The sequence below is a fragment of the Tachyglossus aculeatus genome, chromosome 1 (assembly GCF_015852505.1).
Source record: "Tachyglossus aculeatus isolate mTacAcu1 chromosome 1, mTacAcu1.pri, whole genome shotgun sequence".
Classification (NCBI taxonomy): Eukaryota; Metazoa; Chordata; class Mammalia; order Monotremata; family Tachyglossidae; genus Tachyglossus; species Tachyglossus aculeatus.
In genome coordinates, this window is record NC_052066.1 from 41,139,702 (window position 1) to 41,161,016 (window position 21,315).

General features: G+C 47.5%; 1 protein-coding gene across 2 annotated transcripts in view; it reads right to left on the reverse strand.

Annotated features, from left to right (window-relative positions):
- The window catches only part of LOC119930739 (schwannomin-interacting protein 1), an 823,807-nt gene that overhangs the window by 167,589 nt on the left and 634,903 nt on the right, over nt 1-21,315 (reverse strand). For both annotated transcript variants that reach the window (XM_038749357.1, XM_038749365.1), the window contains one exon: nt 17,524-18,153. In XM_038749357.1, the coding sequence (XP_038605285.1) occupies nt 17,524-18,153 (630 nt within the window). The remainder of the gene's footprint in view (nt 1-17,523; nt 18,154-21,315) is intronic.

A 21,315-nucleotide genomic window follows, 5' to 3' on the forward strand; every position in this document is an offset into this window, starting at 1 on the left:
CTTGCAGAGCACCATACAAGGCCCCTGAGAGACATGATGGAGGTAGAAAACACAATCCCTGACCTCAAGGAGTTTACAATCAATCAGTGGAGACACAAACAACATACGCTTCGAATAGGAGAAACAAGAGAATGGAAAGATAAATATGTATATAGAACACTGTACCAGATGTACAGAACATATTATAGAAGCAAACCACCAAGGCCTCATATTTCCATTGTGGATATGTGCAGCGTGGATGATGATAAAGGTAGTTCCATCAGTATACGTAAACCAGTGGAGTGCATATACCAGTTACTAAAGAGAGCTTCTGGAAAAGCTTATCTGATGGGTCAGCACTGAAAGTAATAAAGGCTACTTACATCCTCCAGTGGGGCAAGGGTTAATAATAATAATAATGGCATTTATTAAGTGCTTACTATGTGCAAAGCACTGTTCTAAGTGCTGGGGAGGTTACAAGATGATCAGGTTGTCCCATGGGGGCTCACAGTCTTAATCTCCATTTTACAGATGAGGTAACTGAGGCACAGAGAAGTTAAGTGACTTGCCCAAAGTCACACAGCTAACAATTGGCGGAGCTGGGATCTGAACCCTTGACCTCTGACTCCCAAGCCCATGCTCTTTCCAATGAGCCATGCTGCTTCTCAGAAGCAAAAATTAGTTGAAACTTCAGGTCAAAACATTCAGGTGTAATCATTTCCTTGCTTTTTCTTTTTTCTTAATGGACCTGGAATTTTAAAAAGGAAAAAAAAAACTAACTAATGCTTAAAAATAATGAATAAGATCAAAGAATGGCCAGCACACATATGATCATGAAAGCAATGTGAGGCAGATGCATTTCACAAAAAGGAATACAGTAGGTATTTATTTATTTGTAGAAATTATTTGAAAAGACTTCAAAAACTCATTTGCAAAGCTGCTCTAAATGCAATTCTATTAGAATGGCAAGTTTTTTTCAATCTTGAAAATTTCCACCAATCCTTCCCACATTGAGAGACTTCACTGTGATGAAGTGTCTGAAATCAGTGAAAACCAGTGCTCTGGAGAAATAAAATATTTGTTATTTAGGTCACTTCCAATTTTCACTGAAATTCTTACTGGCCTATAACATGCTTTCTTCTACGCAAGGTTTAATTTAGCACAGGCTTATGGCTAACCTTGTAGTTCTCAGGCTCAAAGTAGAAATTACCAAAAGAGAGAATCTTTTCAGGTAATTTCTCAACCACACCCATGTGTCCCATTGGCAAAATTACACTATATATGAAAAAAGACTACATTAATGTTAGAGAGTTATTTCCTCAGATACTGACAAATTGTGGGAAAAAATAAAGTCCAAGCTCTATATCCTGCTCAACAGACAACTCATCAGATGGATTTGCTTTCATTGTAATGATAATACCATGAATTTGAATAGTGTTTTTAGTTTTTCCCCTCCAGACCATAAACTCGTTATGGGCAGGGAACATGTCTGCTAATTCTGTTGTACTGTACTCTCCCAAGGGCTTAGCACAGAGCTAAGCACTCAATAAATACGATTGATTGATTGTAGGTACTTTTGCATTACTTAGTTCATTTGTCCTCACAATAACATCTTGGTGAAGTACAGTGAGGCAAGTATAATTATCCTCATCTTCAAATAAGGAAATTAGAACACATTTGCCTATGGTGACACAGCACAGATCAAACTAGAACCCAGGTCCACTGACTTCAGACAACATACATTCTGTTGACTAGATTTAAGGTTGACTCCTCCAAGAAGCACCAACAAGAAAGGCCATTTCTTAAAAGGTATCTTGACCTAAACTATCTAATTCTACATTTCATTAACCTCACAAACATAATAGTGTTAACAGAACATTTGCATTATTATAATGTGGTAGTAGGAGGAGTAGATTATCAGACATTAAATGTGACTATGTCATTCAAATGCATTTTTAAAAGAATCTGGAAACGATAATTTTTAAAAATTAAATAAAATAAGGCACTGATATAGTAAGAATAATAACAATAAAAATTGCGGTGTTTGTTGAACCCTATGTGCCAGGCATTGCACTAAGCGCTGGCGTAGATACAAGCAAACTGGGTTGGACACAGTCTCTACTCCACATGGGGTTCAGTCTTAATCCCCCTTTTACAGATGAGGTAACTGAGGCCCAGAGAAGTGAAGTGACTTGCCCAAGGTCACACAGCAGACAAGTGGCAGAGCTGGAATTAGAACCCAGATCCTTCTGGCTCCAAGGCCCGTACTTTATCCAATAGGCCACGCTCCTTCTCTACTATATCCACAATGTGCCAACTTTCCATTTTAAGGACAGGTCATGGGGACTGGGAACAGGCTTCAAAGAAATAACAAGCCAGAAAGCAGCCAATTGGGGTCTCTCCAGCCCTGCATGGAGACCCTCACGCATTTTCAGAGACTTGGGGTGACACACCAAAAGCCTAGCTGTGGGAGCAATCCTCTGCACTACCCCCATGAAGCAGACACCTAATAATAATGACAATAGCTGTGGCATTTGTTAAGCACTTGTTTTAAGCACTGGGGAGAATACAAGATTATCAGGTCAAGTTACAAGACAATCCTGACACTCAAAATTATCCAACCAGCATTATAAATTTATAAGAGGATAGAAGAGGAAGGCAGTGAGAAGGCTTGAAGTCAGGCAGTGGTGACCAATGGCTAACAGTTGAGCATAGAGAGCAATTACAAGTCTAATTTTATTTGTTGGAGTTAGTTTGTTCCAATGTCACCAGTGGGATGTCAGACACCAAGAAGTTGGGCTCCTGAGGACATAAAATCCTGTATCTGTGGAATCAATCAATGAGCGGCATTTATTGAGCAATTACTGCATGCAGAGCACTGTACTGAGCTCTTGGGAGAGAAGAGCAGAGTTGGTAGACATGTTCCCTGTCTACAACGAATTTACAGTCTAGAGGGGACAGGTAGTGCGGTTATTCATCATCATCATCATCAATCGTATTTATTGAGCGCTTACTGTGTGCAGAGCACTGTACTAAGTGCTTGGGAAGTACAAATTGGCAACATATAGCGACAGTCCCTACCCAACAGTGGGCTCACAGTCTAAAACGGGGAGACAGAGAACAAAACCAAACATACTAACAAAATAAAATAAATACAATAGATATGTACAAGTAAAATAAATAAATAAATAAATAGAGTAATAAATATGTACAAACATATATACATATATACAGGTGCTGTGGGGAAGGGAAGGAGGTAAGATGGGGGGGATGGAGAGGGGGACGAGGGGGAGAGGAAGGAAGGGGCTCAGTCTGGGAAGGCCTCCTGGAGGAGGTGAGCTCTCAGTAGGGCCTTGAAGGGAGGAAGAGAGCTAGCTTGGCGGATGGGCAGAGGGAGGGCATTCCAGGCCCGGGGGATGACGTGGGCTGGGGGTCGATGGCGGGACAGGCGAGAACGAGGTACAGTGAGGAGATTAGCGGCAGAGGAGCGGAGGGTGCAGGCTGGGCTGTAGAAGGAGAGAAGGGAGGTGAGGTAGGAGGGGGCGAGGTGATGGACAGCCTTCAAGCCCAGGGTGAGGAGTTTCTGCCTGATGCGCAGACTGATTGGTAGCCACTGGAGATTATTGAGGAGGGGAGTAATATGCCCCGAGCGTTTCTGGACAAAGATAATCCGGGCAGCAGCCTGAAGTATGTATTGAAGTGGAGAGAGACAGGAGGATGGGAGATCAGAGAGAAGGCTGATGCAGTAGTCCAGACAGGATAGGATGAGAGCTTGAATGAGCAGGGTAGCGGTATGGATGGAGAGGAAAGGGAGGATCTTGCCAATGTTGCGGAGCTGAGACCGGCAGGTTTTGGTGACGGCCTGGATGTGAGGGGTGAATGAGAGAGCGGAGTCGAGGATGACACCAAGGTTGCGGGCTTGTGAGATGGGAAGGATGGTAGTGCCGTCAACAGAGATGGGAAAGTCAGGGAGAGGGCAAGGTTTGGGAGGGAAGACAAGGAGTTCAGTCTTCGACATTCGACATTATTCCATCTGCTGTCATTCATTCATTCATTCATTCAATTGTATTTATTGAGCGCTTACTGTGGGCAGAGCACTGTACTAAGCACTTGGGAGAGTACAATACAATAAACAGACAGATTATTCCCAAATGCCACAGAATTGGCAATTCCCAATTGTCATAGGATCAATCAATTAATCAATCAATCGTATTTATTGAGCGCTTACTGTGTGCAGAGCACTGTACTAAGCGCTTGGGAAGTACAAGTTGGCAACATATAGAGACAGTCCCTACCCAACAGTGGGCTCACAGTCTAGAAGGGGGAGACAGAGAACAAAACCAAACATATTAACAAAATAAAATAAATAGAACAGATATGTACAAGTAAAATAAATAAATAAATAGAGTAATAAATATGTACAAACATATGTACATATATACAGGTGCAGTGGGGAAGGGAAGGAGGTAAGACGGGGGGATGGAGAGGGGAACGAGGGGGAGGGGAAGGAGGGGGCTCAGTCTGGGAAGGCCTCCTGGAGGCAGTGAGCTCTCAGTAGGGCCTTGAAGGGAGGAAGAGAGCTAGCTTGGCGGATGGGCAGAGAGAGGGCATTCCAGGCCGGGAGATGACGTGGGTCGGGGATCGACGGCGGGACAGGTGAGAACGAGGCACGGTGAGGAGATTAGTAGCAGAGGAGTGGAGGGTGCGGGCTGGGCTGTAGAAGGAGAGAAGGGAGGTGAGGTAGGAGGGGGCGAGGTCATGGAGAGCCTTGAAGCCCAGTGTGAGGAGTTTCTGCCTGATGCACAGATTGATTGGTAGCCACTGGAGATTTTTGAGGAGGGGAGTAACATGCCCAGAGCGTTTCTGGACAAAGACAATCCGGGCAGCAGCATGAAGTATGGATTGAAGTGGGGAGAGACACGAGGATGGGAGATCAGAGAGAAGGCTGATGCAGTAGTCCAGACGGGATAGGATGAGAGCTTGAACAAGCAGGGTAGCGGTTTGGATGGAGAGGAAAGGGCGGATCTTGGCAATGTTGCGGAGCTGAGACCGGCAGGTTTTGGTGATGGCTTGGATGTGAGGGGTGAACGAGAGAGCGGAGTCGAGGGTGACACCAAGGTTGCGGGCTTGTGAGACGGGAAGGATGGTAGTGCCGCCAACAGTGATGGGAAAGTCAGGGAGAGGGCAGGGTTTGGGAGGGAAGACAAGGAGTTCAGTCTTGGACATGTTGAGTTTTAGGTGGCAGGCAGACATCCAGATGGAGATATCCTGAAGGCAGGAGGAGATGCGAGCCTGGAGGGAGGGGGAGAGAGCAGGGGCAGAGATGTAGATTTGGGTGTCATCAGAGTAGAAATGGTAGTTGAAGCCGTGGGAGCGAATGAGGTCACCAAGGGAGTGAGTGTAGATAGAGAACAGAAGGGGACCAAGAACTGAACCAAGAACTGAATAGGATGAGAATAAGTCAGTCAGAGGTCATGGGTTCTAATCCTGGCTCTGCCACTTAGCTGTGTGACTTTGGGCAAGTCACTTAACTTCTCTGTGCCTCAGTTACCTCATCTGTAAAATAGTGATTAAGGCTGTGAGCCCCACCTGGGACAAACTGATAGCTACCCCAGCGTTTAGAACAGTGCTAGGGAAATACCATTATTATTATTATTGTTATGATTCCCCCAACCCTTCTATTACTAGAGGCCTTCTGTCCTTGCCCACTTCCCACTGTTGGGTAGGGACTGTCTCTATATGTTGCCAACTTGTACTTCCCAAGCGCTTAGTACAGTGCTCTGCACATAGTAAGCGCTCAATAAATACGATTGATGATGATGTCAGCGCATTCTCCTCCATTCACTGGTATTTTAGTGTACTTTTTAATATTGTGCTTTGCAAGATATTGGGCTTAATCGGATTCCAATCTCAGATGGTATGTGAGCTGCTTTTCTGATTGTTTTTCAAAGGATTATCCTCAACAGCCTAGCTCTTTGGATCAGAGAGGTTCTAACCGATTCACTTAAGATAAACCTGGCCAAGTTTATTGCTCTGAAACCCTCCCCCCGACATTTTTCTTCCCTGGGTGTATGAATCCCTGCTTTTTAGTACACCTTCCTTTACGATGTTTCTGTTTCTGCCACTATTTTTAGACAGGGTTGGAGGTTGGAGCAGTGCCTGGTTTTGATGAGAGGATGTGTGTCTACTGACGCAGTCTAAGTCTTACTGAAGCAGCATGAAACACCTCATGAAAGCACGGTCCAGAAACCCAAGGAAGAGAAAGATACACAGAGAGCTTGACATCTGGGAACTGGCATGGAGGGGGTGGAGATAATGATGAGCACCTGCCCAACCCTCATTCGTGGTTGTGGCAACCCTCCAATCAATCAATAATATTTGAATGCTTACTGCATACTATGCACTATATTAAGCGCTTGGGAGAGTATAATACAATGGAGTTGGCAGACACGTTCCTTGTCCATAAGGAGTTTACAATCTAGTGGCAGGGAGACATAACAGTAAATTACAGCTAGGGGATAAGGACAGAGTAGAAGCATGCATATCATACACTATACTAAGCGCTTGGAAGAGTATAATACAGTAGAATGGCAGACACGTTCCTTGTCTATAAGGAGTTTACAATCTAGTGGCAGGGAGACGTTAAAATAAATTACAGCTAGGGGATAAGGGCAGAGTAGAAGGATATGTTTATAACCCCTGTGGGGTTGAGGGTGGGATAAGTATCAAAGTACTTAATGTGCTTATAAGTATCAAAGTGCTTATACCATTGTCTGTCTCCCCGGCTAAACCTTATGTTTGTTGTAGGGGAAGCAACCTGGCTCGGAGAAGCAGCGTGGCACAGTGGAAAGAGCACGGACTTTGGAGTCAGAGTTCACGGGTTCGAATCCCGGCTCTACCAATTGTCAGCTGTGTGACTTTGGGCAAGTCACTTAACTCTCTGTGCCTCAGTTCCCTCATCTGTAGAATGGGGATTAAGATTGGAGCCCTCCGTGGGACAACCGGATCACCTTGTAACCTCCCCAGCGCTTAGAACAGTGCTTTGCACATAGTAAGCGCTTAATAAATGCCATTATTATTATTATTATTGTACACAGGGAACCACGAGATCTCCTCCCTCCTCTCAAGTGCTACTCTGGCCACCTGTGCTTCTGACCCCATTCCCTCTCATCTCATGAAATCTCTCGCTCCATCCCTTCTCCCCTCCTTAACTTCCATCTTCAACCGCTCACTCTCCACTGGTTCCTTCCCCTCTGCCTTCAAACATGCCCATGTCTCTCCCCTGCCTTCTCCAACCGCACGACTCTCGACCCTCTCCGTTACTCTTCCATCCTTCCCAGCAGTATCCTCAGAGGAGCTCTCCTCCTTCCTCTCAAGTGCTACTCCAGCCACCTGTGCTTCTGACCCCATTTCCTCTCATCTTTATGAAATCCCTTGCCCCGTCCCTCCTCCCCTCCTTAACTTCCATCTTTGTTCGTTCGCCTCTGCCTTCAAACATGCCCACGTCTCCCCCATCCTAAAAAATACCCTCTCTTGACCCCACATTCCCTTCCAGTTACAGCCCTGTCTCCCTCCTACAATTCCTTTCCAAACTCCTTGAACGAGTCGTCTACACGCGATGCCTCGAATTCCTCAATGCCAACTCTCTCCTCGACCCCCTCCAATCTGACTTCCGTCCCCTACATTCCACCGAAACTGCCCTCTCAAAGGTCACCAATGACCTCCTGCTTGCCAAATCCAATGGCTCCTACTCTATCCTAATCCTCCTCAACTTCTCAGCTGCCTTCGACACTGTGGACCACCCCCTTCTCCTCAACACGCTATCCAACCTTGGCTTCACAGACTCTGTCCTCTCCTGGTTCTCCTCATCTCTCCAGCCGTTCATTCTCAGTCTCTTTTGTGGGCTCCTCCTCCCTCTCCTATCCCCTTACTGTAGGGGTTCCTCAAGGATCAGTTCTTGGTCCCATTCTGTTCTCTATCTACACTCACTCCCTTGGTGAACTCATTCGCTCCCACGGCTTCAACTATCATCTCTACGCTGATGACACCCAAATCTACATCTCTGCCCCCGCTCTCTCTCCCTCCCTTCAGGCTCAGGTCTCCTCCTGCCTTCAAGACATCTCCATCTGGATGTCTGCCCGCCATCTAAAACTCAGTATGTCCAAGACTGAACTCCTCATCTTCCCTCCCAAACCCTGCCCTCTCCCTGACTTTGCCATCACTGTTGACGGCACTACCATCCTTCCCGTCTCACAAGCCCGCAACCTTGGTGTCATCCTCGAATCTGCTGTCTTGTTCACCCTCACATCCAATCCGTCACCAAAAACTGCCGATCTCGCCTCCGCAACATCACCAAGATCTGCCCTTTCTTCTCCATCCAAACCGCTACCCTGCTGGTTCAATCTCTCATCCTATCCCAACTGGATTACAGCATCAGCCTCCTTTCTGATCTCCCATCCTCCTGTCTCTCCCCGCTTTGGTCTATACTTCACTCTGCTGCCTGGATTATCTTTGTGTAGAAACTCTCTGGGCATGTTACTTCCCTCCTCAAAAATCTCCAGTGGCTACCAATCAAACTCCACATCAAGCAAAAACTCCTCACTCTCGGCTTCAACGCTCTCCATCACCTCGCCCCCTCCTACCTCACCTCCCTTCTTTCCTTCTACAGCCCAGCCCGCACACTCCTCTGCTGCTAACCTCCTCACTGTGCCTCGTTCTCGCTTGCCCCGCCGCCGACCCCTGGCCCACGTCCTCCCCTGGCCTGGAATGCCCTCCCTCCACACATCTGCCAAGTTAGCTCTCTTCCTCCCTTCAAAGCCCTACTGAGAGCTCACCGCCTCCAGGAGGCCTTCCCAGACTGAGCCCCCTCCTTCCTCTCCCCCTCCCCATCCCCCCGCCCTACCTCCTTCCCCTCCCCACAGCACCTGTATATATGTTTGTACAGATTTATTACTCTATTTATTTTACTTGTACATATTTACTATTCTATTTACTTTATTTTGTTAAATGTTTTTTTTTGTTGTCTGTCTCCCCCTTCTAGACTGTGAGCCCGCTGTTGGGTAGGGACCGTCTCTCTATGTTGCCAACTTGTACTTCCCAAGTGCTTAGTACAGTGCTCTGCACACAGTAAGCACTCAATAAATATGATTGAATGAATGTTACATTGACTAGCTCTCTTCCTCCCTTCAAAGTCCTACTGAGAGCTCACCTCCTCCAGGAGGTCTTCCCAGACTGAGCCCCCCCTTTTCTCTCCTCCTCTTCCCCTTCCCTTCGTCCCCCCGCCCTACCCCCTTCCCCTCCCCACAGCACTTGTGTATATTTGTACATATGTATTACTTTATTTTGTTAATGATGTGTATATATCTATAATTCTATTTATTCTGATGGTCTTGACACCTGTCTACTTGTTTTGTTGTCTGTCTCCCCCTTCTAGACTGTGAGCCTATTGTTGGCTAGGGACCGTTTTTATATGTTGCCAATTATACTTCCCAAACGCTTAGTACAGTGCTCTCCACACAGTACGTGCTCAATAAATATGATTGAATGAATGAATGAATGCTCTCCCATGTGCTTAGTACAATGCTCTCCACACAGTAAGGACTCAGTAAATATGACTGACTGACTATACAGACTGAAATGCATAGGAATGAAGAAGGGAGAGCTAACGTGTTGGGGAAAAAGAAAGGTTAGACAGGAAAAGCTTTTTGGAGGCGATATGAGTTTAGTAAGGCTTTGCAGATGGAAAGAGTGGTGGTCTATTGGATATGAAGTGGGAGGGAGTTCCGGGAAAGAAGGAGGATGTGGGCAAGCAGTCAGTGGTGAAAGACACGAGACTGAGGCACAGTGAGTAGACTGGTGCTAGAGGATTTAAGTGCACAGATTGGGTTATAATAGATTAGTGAGGTTAGGTAGGTGGGGGAGAGTTGATTGAGTACCTTGAAGCAATGATAAAGAGTTTCTGTTTGATGAAGAAATGGATGAATAGCCATTAGAGGTTTATGAGGAATGGGAAGATATGACCATAAACTCGTTGTGGGCAAGGAATGTGCCTCCTGACTTTGTTATAGTGTTATATTGTACTTTCCCAAATGCTTAGTTTGGTGTTCCACACACAGTAAGCACTCGATAAATGTGATTGAATGATATGTGTACAATGTTTTTCTAGAAAAATGATTCAGAAAGCAGAGAGAAGTAGGGACTGGAGGGGGGAGAAACAGGATACAGAGATGTCATTGAGGAGGCTGATACAGAAGTCAATGTGGGAAATAATAAGTGTTGGATCAGCATGGTGGCAGTTTGGATAGAGAAGAGGGTTTTCTAGAGGTGCTGTGAAGGTAGAACTGACAGGATTTGGTGACAAGTTGAATATGTAGGTTGAATGAGAGATGAGTTGAGGATAATGCCAAGGTTACAGGCTTGTGAGGCAGGGAAGAGGGTGGTGTTATCTACAGTGATGAGAAAGTCAGCAGGAGGAGGAGGTTTGAGTGGGAAGATGAGGAGTTCCATTTTGAGCATGGTGCCCAGACTGGCCCAATGCTGAGAAGGAGGAGGGGAACAAACTACAAACTCAGCCTAATTTAAAGGCTGTCTTAAAAATACTACATAGAAATTTTTCTTAATTTCTTCTTCAAAGCCCTTTCATTCTACGATAAACCCGAGGAACAAACACTAAACTGTGCTTCTGGCCTTATTCATGAGACTTGTGGGCAACATACCAACGCAGTAACAGTGGTTTTATTGTCATCTTTGGAGAGGGGAAAGTGACTTTGGAATTCTTCACTACAGTCTTAGGGTTCTTTCCTAAAGTAACTTTTTAACCTAATCACTGATATGGTGCAGTTATGCCTCATCCCAAAGATTATGACTGCCGCTTTAAAAATTTAGGACTAGTAGTCCAGTCTAGTTCCTACTTCTTCTGTACAGATTTTGGTTTCATGTTGGATGCACTGAACTGATTATCACAGAGTACACTTTGGTTTTCCTAGGTTGTGTCTTTTAAATAGCCCTAATTACCATTGTATTTACTGCAAACCCCTTAAAGAAACAAGGTCATTTGTTCTACAAAACAAATAAATTTCCAGTTAAGAGGTCCCTTGATTGCACCATCTTCTGTGACTAGATTTTCCTCTTTCCCTTAAACCCTACTGTCACTCCCAAATTTCTCTCATCCCTGTAATCACCCTGACCCTGACTTTGGGGAATAAATAGTAACAAGAAGCCTTGAAGAGACTTTCAGTAGTAGCTCAGACTCCTTCCTTTGTAAAAATAAATACAAAACACAATCAAAAGCAAAATAAACACCCTGGCAAAGTACGCTTGTTCTCAAAGTATCCCTGCTAATGAGATTTCCATACTGTGAGCAATTCGTTCTAAGGTCAGTGCCATTGGCATCTGAGAAGTAGTCCAAAGAGTGGTGGCAGTAATAGCTTTTACTGAGGATCTACTGCGTGAAATGCACTGAACTAAGTCCTTGGAAAGTACAAAAAGTGACACAATCCCTGTCCACAAGGAATTTATACTCTAATGGGGTAATGCATGCCCTTTTTGGGAAGGCTTGTACAATAATCAGCTTGTTCAAACTCTCAGACTAAACCAACCAAAGCCTCACTAACATTTTGTTGTGAGCTAGGAAAGGAACTACAAGTCTGCTGTGCTGAACTCTCCCCCAAGCACTTAAGTACACTGCTCTGCATACAGTAGGCACTCAGTAAATACCATTAGTTGATTGATTGATTGATTTGAGTGGCTAATTTAAAAAGAATCCCAGGAAACGCCTTCCCTGGAAACAGGACCTGGATTCAGTCCTCTCAACTTTTCAATACTATAATTTTCACCCTTTCGATGTAGCAAGAATAGCACTTCCAGACACTCCTGACCATGGGTTTCTGCACATTATCATCCTGCTGCTCTCTTTAATGTCTCTCTCCCCCTCAAGACTGTAACTCCTTGTGGGCAGGGGCCGTGCTCTCCCCTCTATAATAATAATGATGGTATTTGTTAGGCGCTTACTATGTGCCAAGCATTGTTCTAAGTGCTGGGGGAGATAAAATGTATCAGGTTGTCCCTCATGGGGCTCACAGTCTTAATTTCCATTTTACAGATGAGGGAACTGAGGCACAGAGAAGTTAAGTGACTTGCCCAAAGTCACATATCTGATGTGGCAGAGCTGGCATTAGAACCCACAACCTCTTATTCCCAAGCCCATGCTCTTTCCACTAAACCAAGTATGAAAACTCATTGTGGGCCGGGAATCTGTTTATTGCTGTATTGTACTCTCCCAAGCGCTTAGTACAGTGCTCTCTACACACAGAAAGCACTCAATAAATATGACAATGAATGACACTAACTCTATCATGCTGTACTCTCCTAAGTCCTTAGTATAGTGCTCAGTATAGTGCTCACCACTCTGTCAGCTGTGTGACTTTGGGCAAGTCACTTCACTTTTCTGTGCCTCAATTACCTCATCTGTAAAATGGGAATTAAGACTGTGAGCCCCCCGTGGGACAACCTGATCACTTTGTAACCTCCCCAGCGCTTAGAACAGTGCTTTGCACATAGTAAGCGCTTAATAAATGCCATTATTATTAGTAGTAGTAGTAGTAATAGTAAGAGATGGGAAAATTCCTTTGATTGATTGACTGATTGATCAAGGTGAGGATTGATCCTGGGAATCAATCAATGGTATTTATTGAGTGTTTACTTTGTGCAGTGGACTGTACTAAACACTTGGTGAGTACAGCAGTTTTGGTAGACATGACCCCTGATCTTAGGGAATTTATAATCTAGTGGGGGAGATACACAGTAAAATAAACTGCAGGTCGCAACAGAGTATAAGCAAGGTTCACAGAGGCCATAGGGTCTGGTCATGGGGAATGAAGACGGTGAAGTCGGACATTCTCTCACTGGCCATTCATTCATTCATTCATTCAATCGTGTTTACTAAGCGCTTACTGTGTGCAGAGCACTGTATTAAGCACTTGGAAAGTACAATTCGGCAACAGAGACAATCCCTAACCAACAACAGGCTCACAGTCTACAATCAATCAATCAATCGTATTTATTGAGCGCTTACTATGTGCAGAGCACTGTACTAAGCGCTTGGGAAGTACAAATTGGCATCACATAGAGACAGTCCCTACCCAACAGTGGGCTCACAGTCTAAAAGGGGGAGACAGAGAACAGAACCAAACATACCAACAAAATAAAATAAGTAGGATAGAAATGTACAAGTAAAATAAATAAATAAATAAATAAATAGAGTAATAAATATGTACAACCATATATACATATATACAGGTGCTGTGGGGAAGGGAAGGAGGTAAGACGGGGGGATGGAGAGGGGGACGAGGGGGAGAGGAAAGAAGGGGCTCAGTCTGGGAAGGCCTCCTGGAGGAGGTGAGCTCTCAGCAGGGCCTTGAAGGGAGGAAGAGAGCTAGGTTGGCGGATGGGCAGAGGGAGGGCATTCCAGGCCCGGGGGATGACGTGGGCCGGGGGTCGATGGCGGGACAGGCGAGAGCGAGGTACAGTGAGGAGATTAGTGGTGGAGGAGCGGAGGGTGCGGGCTGGGCAGTAGAAGGAGAGAAGGGAGGTGAGGTAGGAGGGGGCGAGGTGATGGAGAGCCTTGAAGCCCAGGGTGAGGAGTTTCTGCCTGATGCGCAGATTGATCGGTAGCCATTGGAGGTTTTTGAGGAGGGGAGTAATATGTCCAGAGCGTTTCTGGACAAAGATAATCCGGGCAGCAGCATGAAGTATGGATTGAAGTGGAGAGAGACACGAGGATGGGAGATCAGAGAGAAGGCTAGTGCAGTAGTCCAGACGGGATAGGATGAGAGCTTGAATTAGCAGGGTAGCGGTTTGGATGGAGAGGAAAGGGCGGATCTTGGCAATGTTGCGGAGCTGAGACCGGCAGGTTTTGGCGACGGCTTGGATGTGAGGGGTGAATGAGAGAGCGGAGTCGAGGATGACACGAAGGTTGCGGGCTTGTGAGACAGGAAGGATGGTAGTGCCGTCAACAGAGATGGGAAAGTCAGGGAGAGGACAAGGTTTGGGAGGGAAGACAAGGAGCTCAGTCTTCGACATGTTGAGCTTTAGGTGGCGGGCGGACATCCAGATGGAGATGTCCTGAAGGCAGGAGGAGATGCGAGCCTGGAGGGAGGGGGAGAGAGCAGGGGCAGAGATGTAGATCTGGGTGTCATCAGCGTAGAGATGATAGTTGAAGCCGTGGGAGCGAATGAGGTCACCAAGGGAGTGAGTGTATATTGAGAACAGAAGGGGACCAAGCACTGAACCTTGGGGAACCCCCACAGTAAGAGGATGGGAGGGGGAGGAGGAGCCTGCAAAAGAGACTGAGAAAAGAGACAACAAAAAAAAGCAATAACATCAATAACATCAAAATAGATAAATAGAATTATAGATATATACACATCATTAGTAAATAGAATAATAAATATGTACAAATAGACACAAGTGTTGTGGGCGGAGAAGGGGGTAGAGCAGAGGGAGGGAGTACGGGCGATGGGGAAAGGAGAAGGATAGGGGAGGAGATGGCCATGCCATCTGACTTTCCCCCAAGACCCCATTGGCCCATCCCTCTTGCTGCAACACTACACTCTCAAACTATTACTTTGCAAAGAAAAAAAAATTAAAACTTTGTTCACAGTATGATAGTCTTTGGTTTGCACTGAAAAATTTCACGTTTTCCAAGACAAGTAACCCGGACAATCTCCTAAACCAGTTTTAATGTGATATCTATCTACACATTAGACTATAAGCCTGGTATGGGCAGGGAACATGTCCACTAATTCTGTTGCACTGTACTTGCCGAAGCACTTACTATATAATGCTCTGCACAGGGTAATTGCTCAGTAAGTACCATTGAGTGCTATGCAGTACTCTGGAAAGGCCAAACACTGTATTATTCCAGCACATATACAGTTAAGAACTGGACAGTAGTCATTTATTTTCTCATCCCCGATGTCAGAAGTGCACACACCCAATTTCTAGTAGCCCTAGGGCCCTTAAATACCAAAATACCAGCTTCACTGCAAAGGTTTTCCAGAGCTGACAGTCATCAAAGACAGGTTTTAAAAGTCTGCTCTTCATGGGCATTTAAACCATGGTTCCAACTGTTGCAGAACCTTAACTCACACAGGCAGCCGTTCTTCAAAACATTCATTCATTCAATCGTATTTACTGAGTGTTTACTGTGTGAACAGCACTATGCTAAGTGCTTGGAAAGTGCAATACAGCAATAAAGAGAGACAATCCCCACCCACAGTGGGCTCACAGTCTACAGACAATGAAAGGCATATGTCCTCCTCCCGGGGCAAAAAAAAGCCTGATTACCTTGTATCTACCCCAGCGCTCAGAACAGTGCTTGGCACATAGTAAGCGCTTACGTGGCTTAGTGGAAAGAGTCCGGGCTTGGTAGTCAGAGGAGGTGGGTTCTAATCCCGCCTCTGCCACTTGTCTGCTGTGTGACACTGGCCAAGTCACTTAGTTTCTCTGTGCCTCAGTTACCTCAACTGCAAAATGGGGATTAGAAGTGTGAGCCCCACATGGGATAATATGATTACCCTGGATCTAACCCAGCGTTTAGAAGAGTGCTTGGCACCTAGTAAGCACTTAACAAATACCATCATTATCATTACTACTAGGACGGGCAATTCACCGTCACTGCCCCCCAGCTACAGGGGGTCCTGAATGCCAGGCAGCGGCTGCTAAAAGAGAAGTGGCTCAGTTCTGACCCCAAGGAGCTAAGAACAGTGTTCGGTGCTTAGAACAGTGCTTGGCACATACTAAGCGCTTAACACATACCATTATTATTATTATTATTCCTGTAGTCAGTTCCCTTTACACACGAGCAGGGCAGTCTAGACGGTGGATGGGACAACCCCGCCCTGATGCTCCCAACAGGGCAGGTCCCTGGTACCTATTCCCCGGCCTAACAACAGCCGAACTGTACTTCCCAAGCGCTTAGTACGGTGCTCTGCACACAATAAGAGCTCAATAAATTCGATTGAATGAATGAATGAGCTCCAACTGCAGAAAGACCCGAGAAAGCTGAAGCTGGCGAGGTAGTTCGGGCTTAGAATACTTTCATTCATTCAACTGCATTTATTGAGCGCTCTCTGTGTGCAGAGTACTGTACTAGGCACTTGGAAAGTACAATTCGGCAACAGAGAGACAATCCCTGCCCACAATGGGCTTATACTTTGCACAGGTCACTGCCGAGTCGTTTTACTCCCCACCTCCCCAAAAATAATAAATGTATATTCCCCCGTTGCCTTTAACAAGACAAAGATACATCCACCAACTACCTCTCATCCGCCCTTCGAGGCACTAGAGAACTCACCTCCTCCAGGAGGCCTTCCCAGACTGAGCCCCCCTTTTCCTCTGCTCCACCCCCCACCCCACAGCACTGGTGCGTATCTGTACCTATTTATTATTCTATCTTATTAATGATGTCTATAATTCTATTGATTTTGATGTTATTGACGCCCACTTGTTTTGTTTTGTTGTCTGTTTCCCCCCCTTCTAGACGGTGAGCCCGTTGTTGGGTAGGGACGGTCTCTGTTGGCTAACTGTACTTCCCAAGCGCTTAGTACTGTGCTCCGCACACAGCAAGCGCTCATTAAATACGACTGAATGAATGAATGAATGAAAGATGCCCTCGGGTGTATTTTAAGGTGAGTGACTCACACCGCCTAGTAACATCCCTTTTCTCCATAAGGAATTCCAGGAAAACGAGTGGCCGGTTCCATTAAGCCAAGTTTCCACTGGTGGCGAGTGCCTCTGTCCTCCGCTCCCTCCAAACCCCAGCTCCCGCAGAGGAGCTGCCAAATAATCCTGATGGTATTTGCTAAGTCCTTACTATAAAAATGACAATATTTGGTAAGCGTTTACTTGTGCCAGGCACTGTCCCTAAGCACGCGGGTGGGTGCGAGCAAATCGAGTAAAGCCCTACTGAGAGCTCACCTCCTCCAGGAGGCCTTCCCGGGTTGAGGCCCCTTTTTCCTCCCCTCCTCCCCATCCCCCCGCCCTACCTCCTTTCCCTCCCCACAACACGTGTATATATTTGTCCAGATTTATTACTCCATTTACTTTACTTGTACATATTTACTACTCTATTTTGTAACGATGTGCTTATAGCTGTAATTCTATTTGTTCCGGCGATTTGGACACCTGTCTACCCGTTCTGTTTTGTTGTCTGTCTCCACCTTCTAGCCTGTGAGCCCGTTGTTGGGTAGGGACCGCCTCCGTTGCCGACTTGTACTTCCCAAGCGCTTAGTCCAGTGTTCTGCACACAGTAAGCGCTCAATAAATACGACTGAATGAGTTGGACCCAGTCCCATGTGGGGATCACAGTCTCCATCCCCCTTTTCCAGATGAGGGAACTGCGGCCCAGAAAAGTGAAGCGACTCGCCCGCGGTCCCACAAGGAGGCAGGTGGCGGGATTAGAACCCACGACCCTTTAAGTCCCCGTCTCTTCCCTCGCCACAATGCCACCCCGCCGTTAGAGAAGGAAGAGGAGCCCCAACTTACTGAAGTGTAGTTCGTTTTGGACTGGCTCTGGTTCCTCCCCTGCTGCTCCTGGAACTGTAGGCCGGCCAGGTGTTTCTCCAAAGCCGCCCAATCCATAGTGGGGAGTTGGGGCTCCTCCTTGGGACGGGTCCCGGGCTCCGAAGGGGGAGAGCAGGGGAACCGCCCGGACTTCTGCGGGGGTCTGTGCTGGACGCCTCGGCGCCCCGGCTTCGGGTTGGACGCCACCCCCACGTTGTTGCCGTTGTGCTGGACGCCCGGGGGGCCGCGGCGGTGCAGGTTGCCGTTCGGGGGCGGCATGATGGAGCCGAAGCTGCCGGTGGCGGGGGGCTTCACATCCTCCAGCTCCCGGGCTAAACTCCTCCGGTTGGCGGGGCAACCCCCGTCGTCCTCCTCCTCCTCCTCCCATTCATCAGTCGGCTCCTTCTTGTACACCTGGAAGCCCTCCTCCTCCTCGTAGTCCTCCAGGGCAGCCACCAAGTCCAGGCTGCCGGGCGAGGAGGAGGAGGAGGAGGAGGAGGATTGGCAGTCGGAGCAGGGGGTGACTTTGTTGGAGTTGGATTGCGAGCTGGAGCTGCTGCTGCTGCTGCTGCAGGCGTCGCTGCCTAAATCCATCCCATCCTCTCGGTAATCCTGGGGCGGCGGGAGAGGGAGACAGGGAGGAGAAAAGAAAACCCTGAGCGCCGTCACCGAGAACAAGTCCCTTCCTGCCGCCGGCCGGGAAGCGGGCTGCGGAAAAGCCCGGCCCCTTAGGCGAGGAAAAGGCAGCCCGCCGAGCCCTCCCGGACCCCCTGCTTGCGGAAAAGGGTGGGCCCGGGGGTCGCCCCTTCCCCGCCGGTGGGCAATCCTCCCGGGAAAAGCCGGCACGAGTTTCCAAAGGGCTCTTTATTGGAGTTGGGGGGGGGGGGCTCCTCCGGCCGAGACGCGCCCGCTGGGCACTTTTCACACGGTTGTGGAGCAAGGAGGGCAGCGCCGAAGGTTTGCATTCGGCGTCTGGCTCCTTTTTTTTTCCCCCCCTCTTGCTCGGGGAGGGGCACCGTTCTCTGCACTTGGTGAAGACCCCCCAGCCTGTACCCGGGGGGCCCGCCGCCTTTGGGGAGGGGATGGCAGCTCCCTCCCGCTGCTGCTGCACCACCTCCTCCTCCTCCAGGGCTCGGGGGGCTTTAACTGTCCGCCGGCACCCTGGCAACGGGCCGGGTACCGGGCCGCGCCCCCGCCGCCGGGGCGGGAAGACGGGGGAATGGGCATGGGGAGGGGGGGCGGTGGCCAAAGCCCGTCCCGCCTACGGAGCATGCGCAGAACCGACCCCGATCCCGCCGCCCTCCGGCTCCGCTCTCCGGGTTTTCTCTGCAGCCGGGATGGGGATTGGGGGGGGGGAGAGCCGGGCGGAGCCGCCATTCATTCATTCATTCATTCATTCATTCATTCATTCATTCATTCAAGCAATCGTATTTACTGAGCGCTTACTGTGGGCAGAGCACTGGACTAAGCGCTTGGGAAGTCCAAGTTGGCAACATGTAGAGACAGTCCCTGCCCAACAGTGGGCTCACAGTCTTAAAGGGGGAGACAGAGGATCATCATCACCAATTGTATTTATTGAGCGCTTACTAGGTGCAGAGCACTGGACTAAGCGCTTGGGAAGTCCAAGTTGGCAACCTGTAGAGACGGTCCCTACCCAACAGTGGGCTCACAGTCTAAAAGGGGTAGACGGAGGATCATCATCATCAATCGTATTTATTGAGCGCTTACTGTGTGCAGAGCACTGGACTAAGCGCTTGGGAAGTACAAGTCGGCAACATGTAGAGACAGTCCCTACCCAACAGTGGGCTCACAGTCTAGAAGGGGGAGACAGAGAACACAACCAAACATACTAACAAAATAAAATAAACAGAATAGATATGTACAAGTAAAATAAATAAGTAGAGTAATAAATATGTACAAACATAGATACATATATACAGGTGCTGTGGGGAAGGGAAGGAGGTAAGATGGGGGGATGGAGAGGGGGACGAGGGGGAGAGGAAGGAATTCAATCGTATTTATTGAGCGCTTACTGCGTGCAGAGCACTGTACTAAGCGCTTGGGAAGTACAAATTGGCAACATATAGAGACGGTCCCTACCCAACAGCGGGCTCACAGTCTAGAAGGGGGAGACAGACAACAAAACAAAACATTAACAAAGTAAAATAAACATTTTATTGAGCGCTTACTGTGTGCAGAGCACTGTACTAAGCGCTTGGGAAGTACGCGCCTGGCACCCTCTTTTTGATAATAATAATGATGATGGCATTTGTTAAGCACTTACTATGTGCAAAACACTGTTCTAAGCGCTGGGGAGGTTACAGGGTGATCAGGTTTCTAGGCTGTGAGCCCACTTTTGGGTAGGGACTGTGTCTGTGTGTTGTCAATTTGGTTGGGTAGGGATTGGCTCTGTTGCCAAATTGTATTTTCCAAGCACTCAGTACAGTGCTTTACACACAGTAAGCGCTCAATAAATACAATGGAATGAGTGCACTCTCCGCACCCCTGTGCACCGGGTCAATTGCCAACTTGTACTTCCCAAGCGCTTAGTACAGTGCTTTGCACACAGTGAGCGCTCAATAAATACGATTGATTGATCAGGTTGTCCCACAGGGGGCTCACGGTTTTAATCCCCATTTTCCAGGTGAGGTAACTGAGGCACAGAGAAGTTAAGTGACTTGCCCAAAGTCACACAGCTGACAGTTGGCGGAGCCGGGATTTGAACCCATGACCAAAGCCCGTACTCTTGCCACTGAGACACGCGGTCTGATGATCAGTCAATCAACCTTCTGACTCCCGGGCCCTTGGTACACCATGCTGCTGTTATTATTATTCTATTTATTTCATTAATGGTGTGTATATATCTCTAATTCTATCTATTTATATTGATGCTATTGAGGTCTGTCTACTTGTTTTGTTTTGTTGTCTGTCTCCCCACTTCTAGACTGTGAACCCGTGGTTGGGTAGGGATTGGCTCTGTTGCCAAATTGTATTTTCCAAGCACTCAGTACAGTGCTTTGCACACAGTAAGCGCTCAATAAATACAATGGAATGAGTGCACTCTCCGCACCCGTGTGCACGGGTCAATTGCCAACTTGTACTTCCCAAGCGCTTAGTACAGTGCTGTGCACACAGTAAGTGCTCAATAAATACGATTGAATGAATGAATGAATCAAGCACTCTAGGTGGAGAACATGGGCGCAAGGGTTCACAGTCCTCTGCACACAGTAAGCGCTCAATAAATACGATTGAATGAATGAATGAACTGACCTTGGCGGAGAGGCCGGGAGAGTGCAGTGCACGGTTTCTTAATAATAATAATCATGATGGTATTTGTTAAGCGCTTATTATGTGCTAAGCAATGTTCTGAGCACTGGGGTAGATACAGAGTAATCAGGTTGTCCCACGTGCAGCTCACATTTTTAATCCCCATTTTACAGATAAGGTAACAGGCCCTGAGAAATTAAGTGACTTGTCCAAGGTCAGACAGCAGACAAGTGGCGGAGCCGGGATTAGAACCCACGTCTTCTGACTCCCAAGCCTGGGCTCTTTCCACTAAGCCACGCTGCTCCTCTGGTAAAAGCTGTCTTCCCTTGCCCCACAGCAGCACTGCCCCCGGCAGAGGTTTTGTAACAATATAACGGGCTTCTCCACCTCATTCCAAGTAGGAAACCATGCAACTGTCAGGGCTTATTAGGCCTGGGAGTCACTATTTCCTTGAGGCTGTGCTAGATGGCACCAATATGCGGCTATCTCATTCATTCATTCATTCAT